The sequence below is a fragment of the Mesocricetus auratus genome, unplaced genomic scaffold (assembly GCF_017639785.1).
Source record: "Mesocricetus auratus isolate SY011 unplaced genomic scaffold, BCM_Maur_2.0 Super-Scaffold_4256, whole genome shotgun sequence".
In the NCBI taxonomy this organism is placed as follows: Eukaryota; Metazoa; Chordata; class Mammalia; order Rodentia; family Cricetidae; genus Mesocricetus; species Mesocricetus auratus.
Genome location: NW_024429182.1, coordinates 82583141 through 82607632, shown reverse-complemented (window position 1 = coordinate 82607632; position 24492 = coordinate 82583141). Strand labels below are relative to the sequence as shown.

The 24492-nt window shown below is 41.9% G+C and overlaps 1 protein-coding gene across 1 annotated transcript in view; it reads left to right on the top strand.

Moving 5' to 3' along the window:
• Nucb2 (nucleobindin 2) overlaps positions 1–13190 on the top strand; it is a 35082-nt gene extending 21892 nt beyond the window's left edge. Inside the window, exons 5-14 of the mRNA XM_005075630.4 lie at positions 679–805; positions 1028–1131; positions 2253–2438; positions 2609–2699; positions 3437–3495; positions 3588–3680; positions 7388–7477; positions 9910–10080; positions 12548–12629; positions 13046–13190. Coding sequence (XP_005075687.1) covers positions 679–805; positions 1028–1131; positions 2253–2438; positions 2609–2699; positions 3437–3495; positions 3588–3680; positions 7388–7477; positions 9910–10080; positions 12548–12629; positions 13046–13053 — 1011 coding nt within the window. The 3' untranslated portion in view covers positions 13054–13190. The remainder of the gene's footprint in view (positions 1–678; positions 806–1027; positions 1132–2252; positions 2439–2608; positions 2700–3436; positions 3496–3587; positions 3681–7387; positions 7478–9909; positions 10081–12547; positions 12630–13045) is intronic.
• Positions 13191–24492: the final 11302 nt, after the last annotated feature.

Sequence of the window (24492 nt, the reverse complement as noted above, 5' to 3'; positions counted from 1 at the left end):
TCTTAGGTAATCCAGGCTCATCTCAAGCTCACTGTATAGCCAAAGCCTTTGAATTTTTGATCCTTCTGTCTGCGATTACAGGTGTGGCCTACCACATCTGGATCTTTTAAATGCACTGCTAACCTTGCATGGTAGACAAGCACTGTATTAACTGAGACAGATTTCTCTACATTTTAATTTTTTTATGAGATTTTATGAGGATTACATGTAGACTAGACTTGAACTTTTGATCCTTCTGTCCCCACCTTTCAAGTGCTGGTATTATAGGAATGAGTCATCATGCCCAGCTTAAATGAGATTTTTGAAAGGAATGCTTTTATAATGTCAGATTTCTCTGAGTTAGTCAAACTGTTACTCACTTAAGATAATGCTATTTTAAAAATATTTGTTTTAATTTTTAATGTGTGGGTGTTCTGCTTCTGTGTGTCTGTGTGTCATGTGCATGCAGTGTCCACAGACATCAGATGGAGTGTGGAATCCTCTGGATCTGGAGTTACAGATGGTCGTGGGCTGCCATGTGGATGCTGGGAACCACACCCTGGTCTGCTGGAAGAGCAGCCTATGCTCTTAACTGCTGAGCCATCTCTCCAGTTCCTATAATGCTCTTTTTACTCTGTTACCTCCGGTCTCAAATGGAATATTACTAGACAAAACTAATTTATTGATTTTTGTTGACAGAGTGGGAGGCTGAGCAAAGAGCTGGACTTAGTAAGTCACCACGTGAGGACGAAACTGGATGAACTAAAGAGGCAAGAAGTAGCAAGGCTGAGAATGCTCATCAAAGCTAAGCTGGATTCCCTTCAAGGTAGGCTCTGCACAGATGGGAGGGCACTGCCAGTACTTGTTTGTTGAGACTTGGCTTATGTAAAGTGCTTATAGCTTGCTCTTTTATGTGTGCATGGTATGTTTGATTTTGTGTGTGCATGAGTAGTGTGTGCACACTCATGTGTGCTTGTGTGTAGAGGCCAGAGGTTAATGGTTGGAGTCCTCTGAGACTGATATATGCTGTTTTCTCTTGCTCTTGCAGATACTGGCATGAATCACCAACTTCTTCTGAAGCAGTTTGAACACCTAAACCACCAGAATCCTGACACATTTGAATCCAGGGATTTGGATATGCTAATCAAAGCGGTGAGGGAGTGCCTCCAAAGCAGGGTCTTGATGTTCCTTTGAGGGTCTGTGATTAGACAGATAAACTCGATGAGGTGGGAACACAACTTTTGTAGTCTCTGGAGAACATGTATCTTCTGAGGAAGGTTGCCTTAAGCTTTCTCACTACAGATACCATTACCAACATGGTACACATTGCTCATCCATGTCTCCAAATCCAAAATGCTGCAAACACTGAACCAGGCTTGAACTAGCCACTCACAATGACATCTGTAGGTTTTGTTTAGACTTTGTAAGGAAGTCCTGCCTATGAAGGGTCTATGGAAGAATCCGTTTCCTTTGCCAGCGTATGGTGTTTCCTGGTATTTCTTGGCATGAGGCAGTGTGACTCAAGTCTCTCCCTCCATTTTCATTTGACCTTCCTTCCTGGGCCCTAAAATCTGGAAAATCCCTTAAAAATTTTATTACTAATATATTTATTTTATATATGATATATTGATATAATATTTACGATTCTCATATAATATTATATTACTATATATGATATTTGTGGGTGGTGCTAGGAGAGTAACTCAGATTTCTTGCATGTGAGGGAATTCTGGCAATCCTGGTATGAGCTACCACAGCTGGCTGGCCCAGGAGTTTTAGGTGAGAGTTTATGGACCTATTGTATTACTTATGAGAGCAATTGACAAACTTCATGTGTTAGTTGGGTGGTTATGAAGTTCAGTGAAATAGCTGTTGACCACTTTTCATTTCGTGTCACATCCACATTTGACCTAGTTCCTCCTTCTTGAAATCAGTTTATATTTGCCCTGTTTTGAATAGTTCAATGTTTATTTGCTTGTTTTACTCTTCTATTCCATATCTGATAGAGCACATATTGTACTTTGAAGGGCTGTTTTATTGTTCTAGGGAGACAGCTCTGGGCTCAGTTTCGAGATCCTGCCTCAGTGAATAAGGTGGAGAGCAAGGAAGACTCCCAACACGCACTTCCACACACGCCTGCACACAAATGCCCACACATGTGTGAGTGCACATACACACGCGCAGGCACCCCACACACATGCATGAGAGAGGAAGGAAAAAGATTGACCGTTTATACTTCGCTAGCAGGTTGATTTGAATGTGCTGTGCTCTAGGCAACCGCGGATCTGGAGCAATATGACCGAACTCGGCATGAAGAGTTTAGGAAGTATGAGATGATGAAGGAACATGAGCGCAGAGAATATTTAAAAACGCTGAATGAGGAGAAAAGGAAAGAAGAAGAATCTAAATTTGAAGAAATGAAGAGGAAGCATGAAAACCACCCCAAAGTCAATCATCCTGTAAGGACAGTGATTTGTGGAAACCATATTCAGATGAAGTGAATTCTTTATAGCAGAATTTTATCCTAAGTTTAGCACATAATTCTGAAAAGTTCTTCAGACATATTTTTGAGTCTCTATATACTTAGATTATATTTTGTTTTGAGCAATTTCTTAAAATTGGTTCACAGGGAAGCAAAGATCAACTAAAAGAGGTTTGGGAAGAGGCTGATGGATTGGACCCTAATGACTTTGACCCCAAGACATTTTTCAAATTACATGGTAACAGATTTGATACAAATATTGATATTTATATCTGCTGTTTGAAAAGTCTGTATTTAATTTCCTCATTATTGATCACTGTGATGGTTTGCTGTTGCGTTCTACCAATTGCCATATTTAGAGTTTTTCCTTCAGATGAAATTATTAATAGTCTTTTAGCTGATCTCCATAGAAGATATTTTAGATCATAGCTGTGTCTTTCTGCTCACTTTTGCTATTGAATCATTGTGTGACTCATTCCAAAGCTCTCTGTAAACTGGAGGTACTTTTGTGGCTGGTTAGGTTATATCTAACAAGCTTTACATGACAATTAAAATTTTGCTAAGCTTGTCTGTCTGGTGGCGACGCCTGTAATCTCAGCACTCGGGAAGTTGAGGCAGGAGAACTGCTGTATGTGTTAGGCTATCCTGGACTACATAGTGAATACCAAGTCAGTCAGGGAAAATAGCAAGACCATGCTTAAAATTTTTTTAACTATTTTTATTCTTATTGATACTGATCTATCTCTCTGGACAGAATAGATAATATGTACTTTTCTAAAACATGATCATGAACTACAAATATAGAATTGTCCCTTGAGCTGACAGGAGGCTTTGTGAAAAAGATGAAGCCCTGTCTGCAGTCGGATTGTCACTTTTCATCAGCACTACCCTTGCAGGCTGTTGTAGTTGTAGTTTAAGTATTTGTTCTCTGAAGGATTCAAATCTGCTTTTGCATTTGTAACTATTAAACTTTAGATGTCAACAATGATGGATTCCTGGACGAACAAGAATTAGAAGCACTGTTCACAAAAGAGGTAAACAATTGTATGTCCTCAGTCTCCTCTGCCCTCTTCCCCTTGGTCACCTCCTCTTCTCTCATGCTGGTTTTCACATTTTCTTGTTTTAGTTGGAGAAAGTTTATGACCCCCGAAATGCAGAAGATGATATGATAGAAATGGAGGAAGAAAGACTTAGGATGAGAGAACATGTCATGAATGAGGTATATGTCATTTCTATCATTATTCAAGTCCTTGCACTGATTCTTATCATAAGATGGAAGAATAAATATACAGTTGGTATTTTTTAGATTTATTCATTTTTATCTTATGTATGTGAGTGTTTGCCTGTCTGTATATATATGCACTTGTATGTGCCTGGTACCTGAGAAGGCACAAAGAAGATGACTGATCTCCTGGAACTGGAGTTACAGACAGCTGTGAGAGGCCATGTGGGTGCTGGGAACTGGACCTGGATCCTGTGCAAGAGCAGCAAGTGCTTTTGACTGTTAAACCGTCTCTCCAATTCCCATAATAGGTATTTAATTGGATTTTGTATTTTTAACCAGAATACTATACTATGTTTCTTTAACAAAATAGTTTGTAACCATTTTAAAATATTTAACAAAATTATGATACTTACTGCATATCAGCAGTAAACATTTTGGGCAGTAAAAAAAAAAGCAATGATGTTTTATAGTTAACATTTTTTAAACCTACATAAGCTTTTATGGGCTGAAAAGCCCTAGTCAGAAATTCAAAATGCTGTACAATTCAACATTGTCTGATCACTGACAAAGATGCAAGATATAGGAAAGCCTATATCATGCATTTTTATGTTTCATGCACCAAATTACTTATAAAATTGTATAACGTTGCCTTCAGGCTGTATGTATAAGTTGTATATATGAACCATAAATCAATTTTGTTTGGGCTCTCAACCCCAAGAAACTTCATTATGTATGTGCAAATATCTCAAAATTTTCTTTTTAAAAATCCGAAATTTAGGGTTAGGGTTAGGGTTAGGATAGTGGCGCATGCCTTTAATACCAGCACTCAGGAGGCAGAGATAGGCCTCTGTGAGTTCGAGGCCAGCCTGGTCTACTGATAGAGTTCCAAGACATCCTCTAAAGCTACAGAGAAACCCTATCTCAAAAACCAAAAAAAAAATCTCTTTTTGGATAGGGGGTACTCAGCCCATACTAAGAAGATTCCCACGTTCTGTTACTTTAATAATTATGACAACAAATATTTACATCTTACTTACCTTCCTTAAGCTTTAAGGGTACGAGAAGGTAGGGCTGGCTCAGCCAAGCTTGGGCCTAGCATGGTTTGGCTCTTTGGTGTCCTTCATTCCCAGACTGCAGGAATATTGTCTCACTGGATGGTATAAGGACATAAGAAACTCAAGACTGCTTCACGGAGTAATGTGTGAGACTCGTGCCCAGTCATCCAGGCCCCATGCCTGCTCACATCCCCCTGACTGAAGTGGGTCCCCAGTCAGGAGAGGATGGGTGCCTCTCACAGGCTGTCTCAGCAGCACGTGCTGAGCTGAAGGCAGGGATGCAGAACCTTGATGTAGGGCAGAGCAGTAATTGTACTACAAACATAAACCGTTACAGAGATGTAAAATTTTAATGTTGGTCTCTTAGAGCAACTGATTATTTTATCACCTTTACTTGTTCAGTGAGTTTTCCTTTTTCTCTTGACTTGGGTCTCCAGGAACAGAGTGATCTTGTTGTTGAGTAACTGACAGATAGGAGTAGAAGGACAGTTGCCTCAGCACAGTGCTTGTTCTAGTGTGTGACCCTGCTGCTGCATGCTCCCCCAGCCCTCAATACTGGAGCAGAGACGTGTGGCTGGAGACTAACGTAAGCATGCTAACTGGCCTCACTAGATCCAGGCTATGAACCCAGATCACTAGCCGGCTCTCTGCCTGACAGCTCTAATCCCTGGTCCACTAGGTTCTCCATTCCCAGCATCCAAGTCTCACATATTCTGGCCTCTCCTCAAGATGTCTTCTTCCTCTGCCCTTTCTTTCAGTTTCCTACAAAGACAGGTGCAACCAAGAGAAATTTGAACTTTCCTCACCAAAACTTCCAGCCACTCTGACCGTTCATTTTGCCTTGCATCTGATACATGGGTAGTCATGGCCACTGCTCCCGTCGAAGGCCCTCTACTCTATGTGCTTGGAGTCCTGGTCTCTCTCTTCAAAGACATTTCTGCATGCTGTTGACTGCCTTTATCTCCTATTAGGTCAGGTTTCCTCTCTCTACTGATCACTCCCACTAGAGGGCAGACGTGATCTCCTCCTTTTCACACTGGGAACCAGCTGCAACCCTTAGCCATTGCTGCATTTCTTTTCTTTCACAGCTAGGATGTTCTCAGAGTCTTGTTCCATCCTTCCTGCTTGTCTCCTTTCATTTCCTTCACAACCTGTGTTGACTGTGCTGTAGCCTTCGCCATCCCAGTGCAACTGTCCTGTCAGGGGACCGCTGTCCTGGCCAGTACAGTGTTGTTTTGGCTCTCTGATACAGTTTACACCCTCCTCTTCAAATCTCTGGATTCCTCTGTCTGTCCCCCCTCTAGTCTGAATGTGACGGTGCCTGGGCCTGTCCTTGGCCTTGTTCACTTTCCTGCTTTCATTCATTCCTTGGGTGACATAGGATGTCCTCCATCACCATATATGCTCTATAGACTGGAACTAGAAGTGCAGGCATTTGTGAGCCACTAAGTGGGTCCTGGCAATTGAACCCTAATCTTCTTCAAGACCAGCAAGTGCTCTTAACTTCTGAGTCATCTCTCTAGCCTCAGGGTAGCTGTTTGGCTTAGGTGCTTTCCACAGGAATATTTGATCTTTCAGTGCTGAACTGAGGCTCCTGTAGAGTGGAGGTTAGCCTAGACTGACAATGGAGACCTTGTCTTGTACATCCATTGTCAAATTAGTTTCTTTGTCATTAAAGTTCACCATTGTAACTGAATTTGTCCAGAACTGTACACTGAAGAGGACTTGGAGAGGCCATTGACTTTTGCTTTGCTTTAGATATTATTTCTTTAAAAAAAAGTTGGGTCAGGTGTGGTGATACATGCCATCATTGTTCTATTACTGTGATGAAACACCACAGCCAAGACAATTCTTATAAAAGAAAGCATTTATTTGGGGACTTGTTTACTGTTTCAGAGGCTTAGTCTAGAACCATCATGGCAGGGAACATGGTGGCCCATATGGCAAGCATGGTGCAGGAAAAGTAGTTGAGATCTACATTCTAATCTGTAGGCAGAGAGAATGAGACTTGAGCTTTTGAAACCTCAAAACCTACCTCCAGGGACATACTTCTTCCAACAAGGCCACACCTACTCCAATAAAGCCACACCTCCTAATCCTTCCCAAACAGTGCTACTTCCTGATGACTAAGCTTTCAAATATATGAGCCTATGGGGGCCATTCTTATTCAAACTGCCACACATGCCTCTATTCTCAGCACTTGATAGGCAGAGGCAGAACTACTAGAAGTTCAGGTCAAACTGATCTTCATAACTAGGTCCAAATTTACTGGGACCTCCATCTCAGAAAGTGTACCCTGTGCCTGCTAAGAGAAGTAAGCTGAGCCTCTTAACCTTACCTGCTTATTTTTGGCTATGGCAGCTGCTTTGTTGTGGCAATTTTTCTTGTCTAAGCACTTGGATCTAGCTGAATTGCATTTATTGTGGAGAATGCATTGGCCATAGCAACATAACCCCCCAGATTACTGACTCGGTGTCTTGGTCTTGAGCATATCAGGTTGTATTTTCAAGCTTTAACTATACAGACAAGGAAGATTTGTGCTTCTTGATTCCATAAAATGGAATTTTCTCCTCTTGTTCCTGTGTATGTTAACCTAGTCCTAATTGGTGACTTATTTATGTTGCTTTCATATTTTCCTTTGATCAGATTGACAGCAACAAAGACCGATTGGTGACTCTGGAAGAATTCTTGAGAGCTACAGAGAAGAAAGAGTTCTTGGAGCCAGACAGCTGGGAGGTAACAGGACCAGCTTCAGAGGGGTACATGGTTCTAGAGACGCTGCACCTCTGTGCCCTGCCTTTAGCTGTCATTCCTCATTATGTTTGTATGTGTAATCTTACAGTGTTAATGTTTTACATAATGTCACTAGAAATTGTTCCTTGTCTCCTTGGAAAACTTTCTAGCAGTTTATCTTTATGATCACGGTACATAAAATTAGAAATACTTTTTAAAAAGGATTTATTTATTTTTATTTTATGTGTATGTGTAAGTGCCTGCATGTATATATGTACACCATGTGCATGCCTGAGGAAGGGAAAGGGGGTGTGTGCAGTCACCTGGAATTGGAATGACAGACCATTGTGAGCTACCATGTGAACCAAACAGTGCTTGGAACCAAACCTGGGTCCTTTTCAAAAGTAGCCAGTGCTCCTAACTCCTGAGTCATCTCTCCATCCCTCAGATGAGAAATCTTGTTCAAAGCATACATTTGCTAAGTATAAAATAACATCACTGAAAATTTAAAACACAAATATATTTTAAGAATAAATTAAAGGATCCACTGAACTGTGTCTACAGATCTATTTTTGTTGTTGTTTGAGGCAGTATTTCATGTAGCCAAGGACAGCCTTAAACTGACCTTCCTGCCTCATCTCCCATGTGTTGTGATTACAGGCATGCACCACTATCTTTTTGTTTTTGAACACTGTGCCTCAAGCTTATACTTGCAGTAACCTTCCTGCCTCAGTCTCCTGAGTGCTGGGATTACAGGTATAAGCCCCTAGACCTGTCTTCTATATATTTTATTGCTATTATGAAAGAAACTGGGATCTGGGAAGATGGTGCGGGGATAAGAATACTGCTGTGCAAGTATGTGGACTAAGTTCAAATCCCCAAAATCCATGTAAAAAGTCAGGCATGGTCACACCTGTATTCCTACTGCTACTGGGGGACAGGCAGAGATAGGAGAATTGCTGGGACTCGCTGTCTGCCGGGCTAGCTCCCAGTTCGGTGAAAGACCCTTCGTAAGGGAATAACAGTGGAAGAGACGGTGTAGGACACCCATATCTTCTCTGGCCTATGCGTTGCCCCCTCCCTACACTGTCCATGCTGTCTGTCTACCTATCCATAGAAAAGCTCAACCAGTGATGCAAGTCTGTTAGCCCAGATACTCTCCAGAGACTGAGGCAGGAATGTTATTCTTAAATTCAAGGCCAGCCTGAGCTACAGAGTGAGTTCAGGGCCAGCCTGGGCAAGTTAGTAAAACCTTGTCAAAATAGAAAATGAAAAAAGGGTCGTGGTGGGGAAGAAAGGGAAGCTGAGAGTGTCACTCAGTGGCAGAACACTGTACAGTCGTGTACAAGGTCCAAGCCATGTTCAGTCCCCAGTAACACAAACACATAAAGAAGCACATAACCTGGGTGTGGCCATGTATTTGTAATCTCAGCTCTTAGAAGTCTGGGGCAGGAGAACCAGTGTTCAAGGTGTCATCTTCAGATACATAGGAAGTTTGAAGCCTTCCTGGACTATATGCCAGTCTGTCTCCAAAAAGCCAGAAAAGAAACAATCTTAAAAAGTATAAACAGGAGCTGGAGAGATGGCTTAGTGGTTAAGAACATTTGTTGATCTTGCAGAGGACCTTGGCTGGATTTCCAGCACACAAGGTGACTTACAACTTCCAGTTCCAGAGGATCCAGCACCCTCATCTGGCCTCTACAGGTACCAAGCATGCACACGGAACACATAAGTATACTCAGTCACACACCCACATACATATAAATAAATATTTAAAATATAATAAATTAGTTAAAAGGAAGTCACCAATATCAACACATTTCTTCCCCTCTCCCTCTCCCCCTTCTCTCCCTCCCCCTCTTCCTTCTATCATTCCTTTCTGCTCACTCACTCACTCACTCACTCACTCACTCACTATGCAGTCCAGGTTATTCTGGAAGTCATGTCACTAATTTGGACATGAATCCTTTTTATTTTGTTTGTTTTGTATTTTGAGAGGATCTCATTTTATGGACCAGAGTGGACTGGAACTCACTATGTAGCTTGAGCTGATTTTGAACTGGAGACCATTATGGGGATGAACCATCATGCCTTATTATTTTTTCTTATTTTGCCAAAAAGTATATTATATATTCTCTTTTGTACAAAGATAACTCTATAATTTTAAATGTTTTATGATATATTTATTGTTGTTTTATATGCACTGGTGTTTTGTATGTTTGTCTGTGTGAGAGTGTTGCATCCCTTGGGGCTTGGAGTTCCAGACAGTTTTGAGTTGCCATGTGGATGCTGGGGATTGAACCTGGGTCCTCTGGAAGACTAGACCATGCTCCTAACTGCTGAGCCATCTCTCCAACCCAGACAATTCTAGACTTTTAAAGTTGAACATGGCATCCCTTTGTTTCTGGCACTATTATTTACTTCCCTTTTTTTAGACATTGAGTCAGCAACAGTTATTCACTGAGGAAGAGCTAAAGGAATATGAAAGCATTATTGCTATGCAAGAAAATGAACTAAAGAAGAAGGCAGATGAACTGCAGAAGCAGAAGGAAGAATTGCAGCGCCAGCATGACCACCTTGAGGCTCAGAAGCAGGAGTATCATCAGGTAGACTCTGAGGGGGTGTGGCTTGCAGGGTCTGTCACGGGCTGCATGAGGCTCAGAAACCTGAGTATTAGTGGATGAGATGTGGCTTTCAGGGAATGTCAGGGCCACTTGACATGATGTACATTTGTAGACAAGCTACTCAGACAGGGTTGCTTGAGCCAAGCCACCAAATTGTATCACAGAGTGAAACATGTTTCAAGTAAGTGAAAATAAACAAACTCAAGTTAGGGGCTGGAGGCTATAGCCCAGAGATGGAGAATGTTCTTAGCATGTATGTGGTCCTGGGCTCGGTCTCCAGTGCAGCAACAATAGTAAGAACCCCAAAGCAGAATTTAGATGCTTTGCTGAAAGCCTGTGGCTTTTTGTTGTTGTTGTTGTTTATTGTTTGTTTGATAGTTTATTTCATATTTTGAGACAAGGTCTCATATAGCCAGGGCTGGCCTAGAACTCCTGCTCCTTCTGCCTCTGCCTCCCTAGTGCTGAGATTATAGGAGTACTACAGAATACCAAGCTAAGTTTGTGTACCATTAAGCTGTCATATTTTAAATTTTAGTGTATTTTAAAACTAGCTTTGCTACAAGTTCTGATTTGGAATTGTGGAATCAATGAGACCATGTCACACCAACTGAGCAGTGAAGGTGACTTTTATCTTTGTCAAGAGTAGGAAAAGTGAGGCAGACTCACAAATCAATCTCCCCATCCTTGACTGCTGGAAGATTACAGATAAGAGTAAAAGAGACGAGGGGGATGTAGGCTAATGAAGGGATGTCTGTGTCCTTTCTGGGTAAAGGTATAGATTTCCCAGAAGTCAAGTACTGCCTTCTTTTGCTCCTGTTATCATTCCTTCCATGACACTTGCCAACTGTCCCAGCACAGGGAGGTGTGTCCTTTAGTGTACATATCACCTAATAATGAAGTTAGAGACCATCCGACATCACTCTGGTAGCCAGCCACCTTGGATCCAACCAGTTTTGGCTCAGAGTCTGAGGGTGCAGCCCATCATGGCAGGAAGGCATGCAGGCAGCTTTGGGTATAAGGGTACAGTCTGTTATGGAGGAAGTCAAGGTGTGCAGCTTTGGGTGTGAGGGTGCAGTCATAGTCAGGAAGCAAACACTGATGAATGTGGGTACTTCCCTTGTTTTCTCCTTATTATGACACTGAGGGTGTTTTTTTCCCCCACATCAGTTACCTCAGTCTAGAAACTCCCTCACAGACATGCCTGGAGTTTTATCTTCTAGATAATTGTAGATCTCATCAAGTTGGCAGTCAGTATTACCCATCACACCCACCTCTGTCTTATTTCACCACTTACTGGTGATTCCTGATGGGCAAAGCTTAGCTTATAGCTTTGTAAGCTGAAGTTGAGCATCATTAAAGGAGCTACTAGAAGACTAGAATCTCCCTATGTAGTCTTAGGCGGGTTTCCCTACTGTCTGCTCAGAGACCTACCTGTTTATACTCCAAACTCTGTGTAACTTTTCAGGCCATCAGCCCTTTCCCAATGAATGCGACCAGAGTTGACAATATATAGACCAAATAATGGAGCCAAGCAGGAGAGCCATCAAGGTGCCAGGACAAACAGAACCAGTATTGTTAACTAGGCCCTCTCAACCAAGGTTCAGATCTCTTTACTGTGGTTTGATATGGGGCCAGGTTGCCTTTTCTAAAAGCCCATGGACTCCTTTTACGGCTCTATTGGCATTTATATACAAATGATTGGGTATGTTAGGTGACTGCCAGTGTTTCAAGACATTACCTTAAGAAGCAATGTTTAATTCTCGAGTAAGGGAATTAAATCATTGTTTAATGTTACCTAGGCAGACAGACCTACACAAGAGACCAAATCATTTGTTTATTTGCTTTAATGGAGGCAGGGTTTTGTGTAGTGAAGCTGGCCTCAAATTCTGCGGAGTGAAGATAACCTTGAACTAGTGGTCTTCTGGCCTTTCCTCTCAAGTGCTGGGTTTGCAGGTGCTAAGAGGGCAGTCTATTTCAGAGGAGTAACTGGATGTGTATAATAATAATGGCAGTCCTCACACAGGCTGGAGAAAGACCTGATGGGGACCACATGGAAGACAGGGCTTTTATTATTACCAGTGATCAGCTATGCCTCAGAGCCCATCTCACCTGCTGTCTTCTGCTTGAGTCTTAGTGTGACATTAGACAGTATTCGTCCTTCCTCAGTGTCCAAGAGTGTGATAGGACAGTGTTCTAGGGAAAAATACTCAGTTTATTTGCTTAGCCAAAGAGCGTATACATGCCGGGCGGTGGTTGCGCACGCCTTTAATTCCAGCTCTCGGGAGGCAAAGGCAGGCGGATCTCTGTGAGTTTGATACCAGACTGGTCTACAGACCTAGTTCCAGGACAGCCTCCAAAGCCACAGAGAAGCCCTGTCTTGAACCCCCCCCAAAAGTGTGTATATATGACCAAAACAAGCAAAATTTTCATATTTTTTCCCTCCCACCAGGCTGTACAGCAACTGGAACAGAAGAAATTTCAACAAGGGATCGCTCCATCAGGACCAGCAGGAGAACTGAAGTTTAAGCCACGTATGTAATTTTCTTTTGTTTATTTAGGGAAACAAATCATTATAAATTGATAACCATTTTTACTTTAAATACAGTGTATCTTCAGATGATTGGAATTCATGTTGTATTCTATGTATTTGAAGAAGTAGAGAAATCTATGTTAAAGAAAATTTGAAAAGTTCTCCAAAATTTTCACTGGTGAACATTTTGCAAATGCCACATATTAGATGACCATCATTATGGTGCAGTGATTTATTTCAAAATTATTTGTAATTCTTTATGATCTATATTGATCTTACCAGAGAACATGTTTATAATTTGTAATCTATGATGAGCTGACCATACTTTCAAAAAGTAAAGTAATGTATCTTTAAGTAAAAGAATATTCAGGATAAAGGAAGATATGTTTAAAATGTGAGTATACTTCTTTTGAACAGACACGTAAATTCCTGACATCTGCCACAACTTGGAAGAAAACTGTTAACTCAACATCTGTTTCATCTTTCAACATCCCTTCTTTTATCTTCACTCAATAAATATTTTAAAGCACATTTGGAATAAAGGAAGAGACCTTTCAAGTGAGAACACAATTTCTTATTTAAGGATTGAAATCTACCAGAACCAGGACAAAAACAAACTCAGCCACCCCTCCCATTGCTCTTCATTATTGTTAGTGGTTCAAGGGCCACATCCCAAGGTGTGATGTCGTTAGCTAGGTGAGAGAGTTCTGCCTATGGCTTGAGGATAACTTGCTGTCACTCTGAGAATGGTTTCCTTTCCTGGGTGCTTATATCCCTCTCTCAGCCAGCCCCTCTTTGATACTCATGGTTATTCTGAAAAAAAAAAAGCCATTTCCCCCAGTGTGTCTGGTAACTTTGGCCTGTTTTTAGCACCTCACCCTCTATAAGGCTTCAGTTGAGCAGCATCTGCCCCCACCTCAGAGTTGCTTTATTCATGTGCTTGCCTTCCGTCTCTCATGTGATAGAAAACCAACAACAATGATTTAGAATTGGCAGAAAGTCTCTCTCTTTCTCTAAGGAAATCTAGGAGTAGTGTGAAAGTCTCCACTTTTCTGTCTGTTATCCCCAGTGCATAGTTTCATCCTCAAATCACTCCACTCCACTCTCTGTCTGTCATGGCAGTAGGGGAAGGACAGGAAAAAGAACTTGAGGAATTTTCCAGAAGAACTCACCAGTACTTGAATTTACAATTTACATCTCCCATGTTTTTACTGTCCTTAGATGTTCAGGGACATACCTGAATTGACTTTAGGATGGATGTCCTACTTGGCTGACAGCCTTAGTCTGTGTCCTACTACTGCAGGTCACACAGCGCTCCTCATTGCCCTGAAAGCTGAATAACCCACAAGGGGAAGTGACCAGCCTCAACTTAGGAATGTTTGGAAGACACTATTTGGTCTTAAATCAACCCCAGTCAACTTTGTTCATCATCTACATTTCTATCTGCACTCTCCTGAGACAGAAAACACTCACCTCTCTAGCCCCAAGGAGAAACTCACCAATCATCACCACACATTAGCCCCAAGACCATGATATTGCTCTGTTGTCCTCTCAGTCATACTAGGCCATGGCTCCTTGTGTTTTCTGCCCCAAGAACACCACATACAGGATGCCTGGGCACAGGGGAACTGCAGCAAGTTTAGAGGAAGTATGACTCATGGGCTCGGGGACAGCATTTGCTTGCCATGAGCAAGGCCATCACCAACCCCCAGAACTGCAAGAAATTAAAAAACAGAAGAATCAGGAATGGGATAGTTGGTCTTTAGCACTTAAAAGGTACTGTTTGGCAAGAACAGTGGCTTCTTTGCTGTAATGTGTGAATATCCCTTTGCTTGTCCATCAGGAAATCCCTGATTGACAGTTCGGAGAGTAGCTCCCCTGTCTCGGTGTCCTCAGAGGCCTTGGATTCTGTCCTATAGGAGATTTTTATGTTCACGAATATTCTGTGACGTACCTGAATGAACTTTATACAGGATGTTCTACTTAGCTGTGTATTAACCCATGTCCTATTGCTACAGGCTTCAGGCTCAAGATTTGCTTTAGGCAACAGCTGTGGGCATCGCCAGGTTGGGTCATGTTTGCTTGTTGTGTTTTTGCCAAAAAGTTTTGCAAGTCTTAGCAGGTTATCTTGGGGTTCTTTCCTTCCTTCTTTTTAATCATTTTGATGAGCGGCTAGTGAGAGATACAGCTTTCGTTGTTGTTGTTATTATTATTACTATTACTATTATTATTTTGAGCAGACTCACGGGTTGGCTGGGAACTCACTATAGAGCCGGGGCTCACCTTAGACTTATGGCAGTTCTCCTGTTTCAGCCTTCCAAGGGCTGGGATTGCAGGTTTAAGCCTGGATATTTGGTTAAGTTATGGTTCCATCAAGGTTTAAACAGGTTCTATTTATTTTTCCTGGGTTTCTGATAGTGTGGATCGAATGCAGAGCTATCTGCATGCTAGGCAAGCGCTCTACCACTGAGCAACAGCCTCTGCAGACAGGTTTGAAGAAAGGGTCTCATCATTTGTCTGCTGGCCTCTGTGCTGTCTCCTCCTCTGGGGTCTTAGCCCACAGTGCCTCCTGAGGCTCTTTCAGATGAGAGGTTTACATGAGATGACATGGCCTTCACTGGGTCTTTCATGGGATGGTTATTATCACTGGGAAGAAAATCCTTTCTTTTAAAGATTTAACTATTTTTATTTAATGGATATGGATGTTTTCCTGAACATTTGTCTGTGCATCATGTGTGTGTCTGGTGCCCAGGGAGGCCAAAAAAGAACACTAGGTCCCCTAGGACTGGAGTTAAAGATGGTTGTGAACCACCATGTTGCTGCAGAGAATTAACCCTGGATCCTCTCAAAGGTCACTAAGTACACGGCCGAACCCTCTCTCCAAGGCAGAAAATTCTTAAGGGAGAGTCCTTGGAAAGACTGAGGAAAGTTCATTTCCTAGAGCCTTTACTTACTCCCAGTTCAGTTGGGAGGACATCTGCAGTTGATTTTTTGAGTTCTTCTGGGCTCAAGATTTGGGCATTTCTCAGTCTATACCATTGTTACCTTTGTAACATAGCCTGAGTCACATTTATGTTGTGGCTTTGCTGAATCTTTTCTCCTCAACCAAGCCAACCCCTTCCCTCTTTTTATGGTGGTGGGCCTTAAATCTACACATGACCTTGCATCCACTGAGCATGTGCCCTTGGTGGATGTGGTAGTGAATGCCCATCATTCTAGCATTAGGAAGGCTGAGGCAGGGTATGGGTGCCACAAGTTTGACCTACATGACAAGACCTTGTCTCAAAAAATAGGTGATGAGATCTTCTCTAAGAGGGTTCTTCTCATTCTTTAGGTAGAAGGGGTTTAAAGAGTATAGCTAGCAAACAGAATCTTTGGGAGGCTTTCAGATTTATCCTGAGGAAATAAACGTAGGACCTAGGATGGAGTTCAGCATGTATAAACTGGATATGGTGGCACATGCTTGTTATCCCAGCTCTTCAGATGTATAGGCCGGACGACCAGAATTTTAAGGTCATCCTCAGGAACGTAAGGAGTTCAGAGGCAGCAACACAAGACCCTGTCTCAAAAAGAAAAGACAAAGAAACAGAGCTTCAAAGCGCCTCATCACAAGAGTAGGCTGCGGAGGAGCTGCTGCTTTGGGGACAACCAACAGCCAGGAAGCTGCCTGCTGTGTCAGGAAAGCCAGACACGTGCCAGCTCCAGAACCTCACCTGCTCTGCCCCATGCTGTGGCTACAATGGTGAAGGAATGACTTCCTATTCCCATGCCCACATAACTGCAGCCAAAGTCTCAGGTAAGTATGCCTGATTACCTAACTAAAAGATGAATGTCCGGAGCCCGTGCTGTATTGGAGGTTGGGAATGACAGTGTTTGTTTTCTCACTGCCATGTTATGGGAATGTGTATTAAAAGACAGTGTTTAACCTTCCTGCCTGTTATAGGGATGGGTATCATCCACTCTCGTGCTTCAGAATTTGCACCAAGTTTCTCTGGCTGTTTGTTTTTGAGACAGGACCTCACTGTAGCCTTGACAGACCTGGAACTTGCTATGTAGATGAGTCTGGCCTTGGATTCACAGAGATCTGCCTGCCTCTGCCTCGAGAGGAAGTTTCTCTTAACCTTTAATTGATTAATGAGCCCTAATCTGTTTACAAGCAAGCACACTGTTCTCTTGGTGAGTGCTTATTGGCAGATGCAACAGAAGAGAAACTAGTGGAGAAATGCTATTTGCAGTAAGGAGTGTGCTGGGCTTCTTCTGAAAACAGTTGCCCTCCTCAAGCAAAGGCTGTGTGGGGATATTCATATAGGATGCTGCTGTGGGGTCTCACAGTCCCCAGCATGCTCATTTGCAGATGTATATTATTGCCCAGCCTAGTGGCTTACATTTGTAATCCCAGCACTGGCTAGGCTGAGGCAGAATAGGCTGCATAGAGAGTTCCACTGTGCTCAGTTAAAGGTCATACTTGAAGACTGGACCCATCCTGGCCATGCTTAGCTCAAGGGAGCATTTAGGGGCAGACAGGGCAGCTCAGAGGGTAAAGGTATTTGCTACCAAGTCCAGTGACCTCAGTTTGATCCCTGGAACCCACATGGTGTTGGAAGGAGAGAACTGACTCCTATAAGTCCCTGTGACTTCCACACACACACTCCTGTCCAAACACCATAAAGAAATGTTTGTATGTTTTTGTTTTTGTTTGAGACAGTGTCTCACCTTGTATTCCTGACTGGTAAGGAACCTGTTGTATAAGCCTTAGAGATCTGTCTGCCTGTTTACTGAGTGATGGAGTTAAAGGTGTTCATCACTACGCCCAGCAATGAATATAATTAAAACAAAACAAAAGATATGAACACTTCTAAGCATGCTCAGTTGGTACCATAGAAAGATAGTGGGCAAGTAGACTAGGAAGATGCCTCCGTAGGTATGAGTGATGGTTGTGCAAGCATGAGGACCTGAGTTCAAATCCCAGGACTCATGTAAAAAGTTTAGCATGTTTGCATGTCTGTGGCATGTCTGCATGCCTGTTACCTCAGCATTTGGGGATGAAGATAGGTGGATTCCAAGAGCTCACTTGTCAGCCAGTCTAGCTTCTGGTTTGGTAAGAGATGCTGTCTTCCAGGAATAAGGCAGAGAGCAATAAAGGAAGGCACCTAATGTCCTGCTCTGGCCTCCATATGCAGGTGCACCAACACACCTATATCATACACCAGATATACCACATACACAAACATACCAATAAAACAAACCAAAATCCCCAAAGGTGGGAGGAATTCTTCTAGATATGTTCAGTTTCTTTTTCCCAAACCGTTTAGCTGATACCAAAGAAAAGGATACTTGAAGATGTGTTAATAATCTAGGAGCTTCCTTTAAGGGCATGCACCTGACCAGGCTGCTATGCCTCCTCATCACTGCAAACTCCTATGCATGTTGCTTTCTTCCTCTTCTAAAGTAACAGATGTTTGCATTACTTTATAGTTTACATAACAGCACCAACCAAACACTTGGTTTTTCTCTTCTGACTGTGTTCTTGTAGTATGTGTGACACAACAGAAGCTATCTTTCCCCACAGCCATGCACTTTGATTCCCATGTGATTCATTAGAAACGTAAATAGCTCAGCTCTCCAGTTTCAGCACGATGGCTCTCCTGTTTTATTACAGCCCTGTCTGACTGTGCTGGGGCACTGCTCTTGTCCTTCCCTCCATGAGGAGACCTTAGACCAAGCAGGCTCTACATGATGCTGCTCTTGGAGCCCCAGGTTGAGCTGTGAGGCTTGCAGTGCCTGGTTCTGTTACTGAGAACTGATCTGGGAGCAATGTACACTGTGGCAACCATAGTGCTGCATGGCAGCCATGGCTCCGCACAAGACCTGAGGTGGCTATTCTGTTACCCAGGTTGTGTGATCTCACTGTCAAGCCACTGAGAGGCAATGCGAATGCTACAGAGATGCGGGATAGCTTCTCTAGGCACTGGATAGAATGGTTAAGTCTCAAGCTAGAGCAACTTGGCAAGGCATCTCATGGAGTTCTGGTAGCTAGTGGGGGCTGCTGACTGCTCACTCTGAAACCCAGTGTCCTGCAGGTGAAGACAGATGGCCACCCTCAGACTATGAGATGTGACTCAGGAATAAGCAAACAAACAAACACACAAATAAACATATTTCTTTGGTCCTCATACAGAAATGGCCTTGGCCTCTGGATAAATCCAGAACTTTCCAATCCAAACTTTAAAAAGGGGTTACCTAGTAATGAAGATTGATTAAAAGGCAGTCCAGATTATGTTGTAGAATGAGGACACAGCTTCAAAAGCCATGACTCTAGAAGATGCATGAGAGTGTGGGGAAGAATGATTCTAGAAAATGCCAAAAGTGTCTTGAACTTTGCCTTCTGCTTCTCCTGGATACTGTCCCACAGCCAGGCTGGGATGCGGTGATGACTTTGAGCTGAGGTCTGCTTGTCCATACATACCTCTTCTCGTTCTTTTTGCTCATGTCCTTCCTTGGCAGAATTTTTGTCTGGTTTAACCCCCTATTTTTCTGCTGCTTGGTTACTCTAAGCTCTGTGATGCCTTTGAGCTTTGGGCCCATTTTGGACTTGTTTTTAGGCCTCCATGGCCCAAGTCTGCAGTTGCCTGAATGGACTGCCTAGGTTTTTTTTTTCCTCTTAAATCTCAAAATTAAATATAGTAATTTAGAGGAGATACATGCCTTTGGTCCCAGCACTTGGGACTTTGGAAGTGGAGGCAGGAGGATCAAGAGTTCAGTATCATTGTGGACAATAAGAGATCTTTTTCTCAGCCAGGCAGTGGTGGCACATGCCTTTAATCCCAGCACTCGGGAGGCAGAGGCAGGCGGATCTCTGTGAGTTCGAGGCCAGGCTGGACCGACAGCCTCCAAAACAATACAGAGAAACCCTGTCTCGTAAAACCAAAAAAAAAAAAAAAAAGAGAGAGAGATCTTTTCTCAAAACAAAACCAAAAACTAAACAAGAAAAAAAGAGAGAAGGAAAGAAAGAAAGAAAAGGAAACATTTATTGGCTGGAGATGTTAACTTATTGGTAGAGCACTTATCTACCAAAGCCCTGGATTTGATTATCACCACACACACACACACACACACACACACACACACACACACACACACACACACACACATGTATTTGGCAAAAATTTGTGTATACTAGCATAGCATAATGTTTTATAAATTGAATATATTTGTAATACTGTAAGGCTAAATGCACACCTGTTTTTCTCATATAAAATACTTGTGATAATAATAATGATTTTTAAATTAACTGAGTTAATTAGAGGGGTATGAGACATATCTATTATCTTTATAGTGAGATTTTGAGGATCCTACTTCTGGTTTGTACATAAAATTTTAATCCTTGTCTTCCAGCTGTCCTGAACGATCAAGACGCTGACAAGGAGTCAAAGTGAGAAGGTGAACCCTTTCATGTTCATGTAAGAGTCCCATCCCCAAGGATCTTCCAAAGAAGTCTACCCTCAACCTGAACTGCCTAGGTGGGATGCTTGTAGACTAATGAGGCAAAGTCTCATAGCTCAGGCCAACCTTGACCTTGAAATCCACTCCCTCTCTGCTGCCTGAGTGCTGAAACAGAGTCATGTACCTCCACACCCAGCTGCAAGCTCAGTATTTTAAAAAAACTTGTAGTACTTGTTGAGACTGAAGTTTAAAGTGTATTGAAAAGAACAATTTGTATTGTCATTTCTGAGGGTGATACGATGGGACAACAACTGGGAAGTGTGACATTTGAAGCTAGTCAGATCTGTTTTGTTTTTTTTTTTTTTTGAGATGGGGGTCTCATGCTGGCTTTGGAATTTGCCATGTAGTCCCGGCTGGCACTTGGCTTATAGGAACCTTCCATGTTCAGCTTTCCTACGTATCTTTAAAGCTTATTTCCCAATTAAGTAGTTATCTATGAATTCATAACCACTTCTCGGAGAATCATAGAACTGAGCCAGAACAAACTGCAACAGTTGCTTGCTATGCCAATCTGAGAAATGTGAGTTTAAGCTTTTGGCACTGTCAGCCTATTTATTGAGAGGGCAACAGAAAATCAATAAAACTTCAAATGAAAAAATTTAGAGCCTTACAAACATTGCTTATTGGACGTTATAGAAAAACAGTAACACTTCACGATGACAGATGTTTACAGGTTTTACTGGTATTTGACTGCACTGTCTTTACTGTAGGTCTTAATTATGGTATTCCCACACTTGCTGACAAGGGAAGCTTTAGACCATCTTGGGCATCAGCTACAATGTGCACTTCTGCCTACTTGCTCGTTTTTCTGGCTACCCTTTCTGTAGCATGGCTATGAGATTGGGTTTTGTTTTGCTTGTAATTTATTTTTTTCCTTCTAGAAGTTGGACCTAGGATTTGGCACATATTATGCAAGTGCTCTATCTACTGCCTAGCTATAGTCCCAACTCTTTTTTGGGTGGGGTGAAGTAGGGTGGAAGTTGTTTCAAGACAGGATTTCTCTGTGTAGCCTTGACTGTCCTGGAACTCATTCTGTAGACCAGGCTGACCTAGAACTCACAGAGATCTGCCTGCCTCTGCCTCCCGAGTGCTGGGATTAAAGCATGTTGCACAAATCCCTGGCTCCCCAACACGTTTTGAAAAATGTTTGTTAAGACTGTAAAACTTTGTGAGTACCTTCATGCAATTTAAAGATCTAGAGAAGTCCTTGATATCTAGAATTCATAGAATTCACACTTTGATCTCAAAACCTTTATAAGTATGGGCAGCATGAAAATGGTACAAGATGACCACCACAGGCATTAGTCCCACTTCTCAGAGGCAGTGATGTTCTCCTGCAGCTCAGTGTGTCAGGGCTGTGAGATTACTACATTATTCAGAATTTATAGCTTAATTCCTACAGTGAACAGGAAGTTTCATGGTTCCTCCATAGTAAACTGTCCCTAGGAAATACTCTTGACTGGTTTCTCAAGCATTCAAGTTCAGGTGACAATGAGCTTTTCTGTCCCACCAACCTTTTACAGTTTCACCTAATGTTCTCGAGTCTTTTCAGTACAGAGTTAGTTGAAAAGCTTCATTGAATGGTGAAATCTGACTTCAGGGGATCATATAATCGAACTTTTAGTAAGAATAGCTAGCATATATTCACAAGTCTACAGTGAGTTTGAATGAAAAGGAACTCAAAACTACCCTGCTCATCCTAGAAAAGTGGTTCTCAACCTTCCTAATGCTGTGACCCTTTAATACAATTTCTTATGTTGCCGTGACCCCACTCATAAAATTACTTCATAACTACTTCATTACTGTAATTTTGCTACTGTTATGAATCATGATATAAATATCTGATATTCAGGATATCTAATATGTGACCCCTGTGAAAGGTCATTTGACTCCAAAGGGGTTGTAACCCATAGGTTGAGAACCACTGCCCTAGGAATACTCATTAGCCTGAGGTTAATGGTTTTCCACCATAGGCGCTCATCTCATTCCGATGTGGAACCATACAATTTGTAGATATATCAGCAAGACCATACATTGACACAAAAAGCATGAGCAGCCCTCCTAACACTAGGGAATGTTACTGGGGCTGCATACCTCTACCCAAAGGCTCATGGGAAATAGGAAGTCCCAGCCTTTGTATAAATTCATCAAGCTAAATAAGGGGTTGGCTAGAGTTCTAGCCTGGTTTATAATCTATAGCAAACAATTGATTTGTCTTTTGCTGTGTAAATTTGATTGTCTATTTTTATCTTTATTAATAATGATATTTTCTAAACCTTTTCATATTCATTAGTAGATACGTATCAAGGTGTTAAAATATTTATTTTACAATTTTTGTAATTTTTCTATTCCATGGAATTTTCATAATTATTTATCATTTATATAATTTCAAAGTTATATCCCCTTTGGCAGCTCTCATGAAGCATTGTGTTTAACATGTAATTTTTGTTCCTTTTAAAATGTTCAGTTTTAGTGGTGTCAGAGTGTATGTCATAAAGTTAAATCCATCTCCTTGCTTGGGATTTTCCTGTGTGGGATGAGAAATATGTATGTAATCTTGGTCATCCTATTATTGGTTTTGTTCCATGTTGCTTTATCTACTTTATTGTCACTATGACCCTATGGCCTTCAATTTATACTTGGGGCTGCTTTAATTTTTACCCTTTTTGCATGGTGTTACTACTCCAAATATATCGTTGTGGTAAAATATCCATTCATTTGTTTCTTTTGAGGCAGGGTCTCCAGATCTGAACCTGTAGGACTAGGGGTCCCAAAAGGCATGGTGTTGAGTGGGAGTACCAGTGATGAGAAATAAAGAAGACAAAAGCAGTAGCAGGGACCAGTAGGTCTTGCATAATCTCATGGCTTATGCCAAGCAAGCTTATTAAGAAGCACAGCATCTTATTATTTACAGAGGCAGGAAGGGCAAGGTCAGCAGAGCTAGGTCAGACAGTGCTGGCAAAGACAATACAGAATGCACAGACACAGTTGTCTTTAGAACTGATCACCACAGCCTTGACTCCTCCAAGGCACTGGCTGAGCCCAGATAGGCATGGACATGGACACAGCACTAAAAGTTACCTTTGTTCTTTTAATAGGGCCTCTGAGAAGGTCTTGGGTCCGTCTGGCTCCTCATGGGTCCCCCCTTTTTATTTTTTAAGGTTGTATCCAAATACCTCAGAGACCATGATATCCTTAAATCAACAAATACCTCCTAATATTATCAAAAGAGTCACCAACACAAACAATATGAGACTAATACTGAACGAATGAAGAAGGATGCTAATGGGGTTAAATCCTTGCAGATTGTGTAATACTCTTTGGCCAGCCCCAAAGGGGAATTGAATGTGAGATGAGTTTGACCTAAGTCAGTAACTGATTGTTTGAGGGTTACTAAACCTAAACTTACATTCTCATGCTGTCATATTCCCTGTGATTTTTTTATTTTATCCCATTTTTATTCAGATTCATAGCGAAGCCAGCGGGACACTGCAAAGTCTTTAATTGATGTGCTGTTTATACTTTATCTAAGTGAAATACTATGGCTTCTAAAGCATTTAACTTAGCCTCTAGGTTTGTATCTATATGTTCTTGTGTTGCCAAAACCAAAGAATTATTACAAATGTGCTGATTAACAAAATGGGAAGTTTGCATTTGTTGGGTATGGGCCAATATGGAAGCAGCTACAGATGATAAAACAGTGACTACTGTAAAACTGTTAAAATGTACCAAGTGTTAGAAGAGAACAATTGATGCAGGTAACTTTTGTGAATAGAGGAACTCCCAGTCAGTTACATTTATTAAGGGTTAGCAGTGAGTCGGAACCTGAAAGGATGTCCATACCATAGCTGTTTATCTTTTCCAGAAGTTCCATAGATGGTTACATTGTCCAGGGATGTGGATAACAGCCAAATGTCTGGTTGAACCTTTCCTCTGGAGACATTTATAGCAGGATATACACAATGAGGAGATCGTGGGAAGTTACCTTCTTCCAGATCAGGTGGATGCCTCCAAGACAAGATATCCAGCACCTCAGGTTGTCTACTCAGAGGTACAGAGTTCTTTAGAACCATGGATCATGCCACCCAGGGGGAATTCCATTCTGAAACCAAGACACCAAGACTGCATACTGGAAAATGCCTATCCAACAGGGTAAGCTGTCAGTGATCAGAAACTGGAGAACTCAAGTGGGAATGAATTGATGCTGTCTATAAAACTGAACATCCAGTCCTTCCTATACCTCAAATCCATAAGCTTTATGGGCTACTCAGATGAGAGCGACAGATAAGTACTAACACACCAATGACAAACAAGTAGGAATACTGGATGATATCCCAGTGTAGTTAAAGAGAGGGATAAGA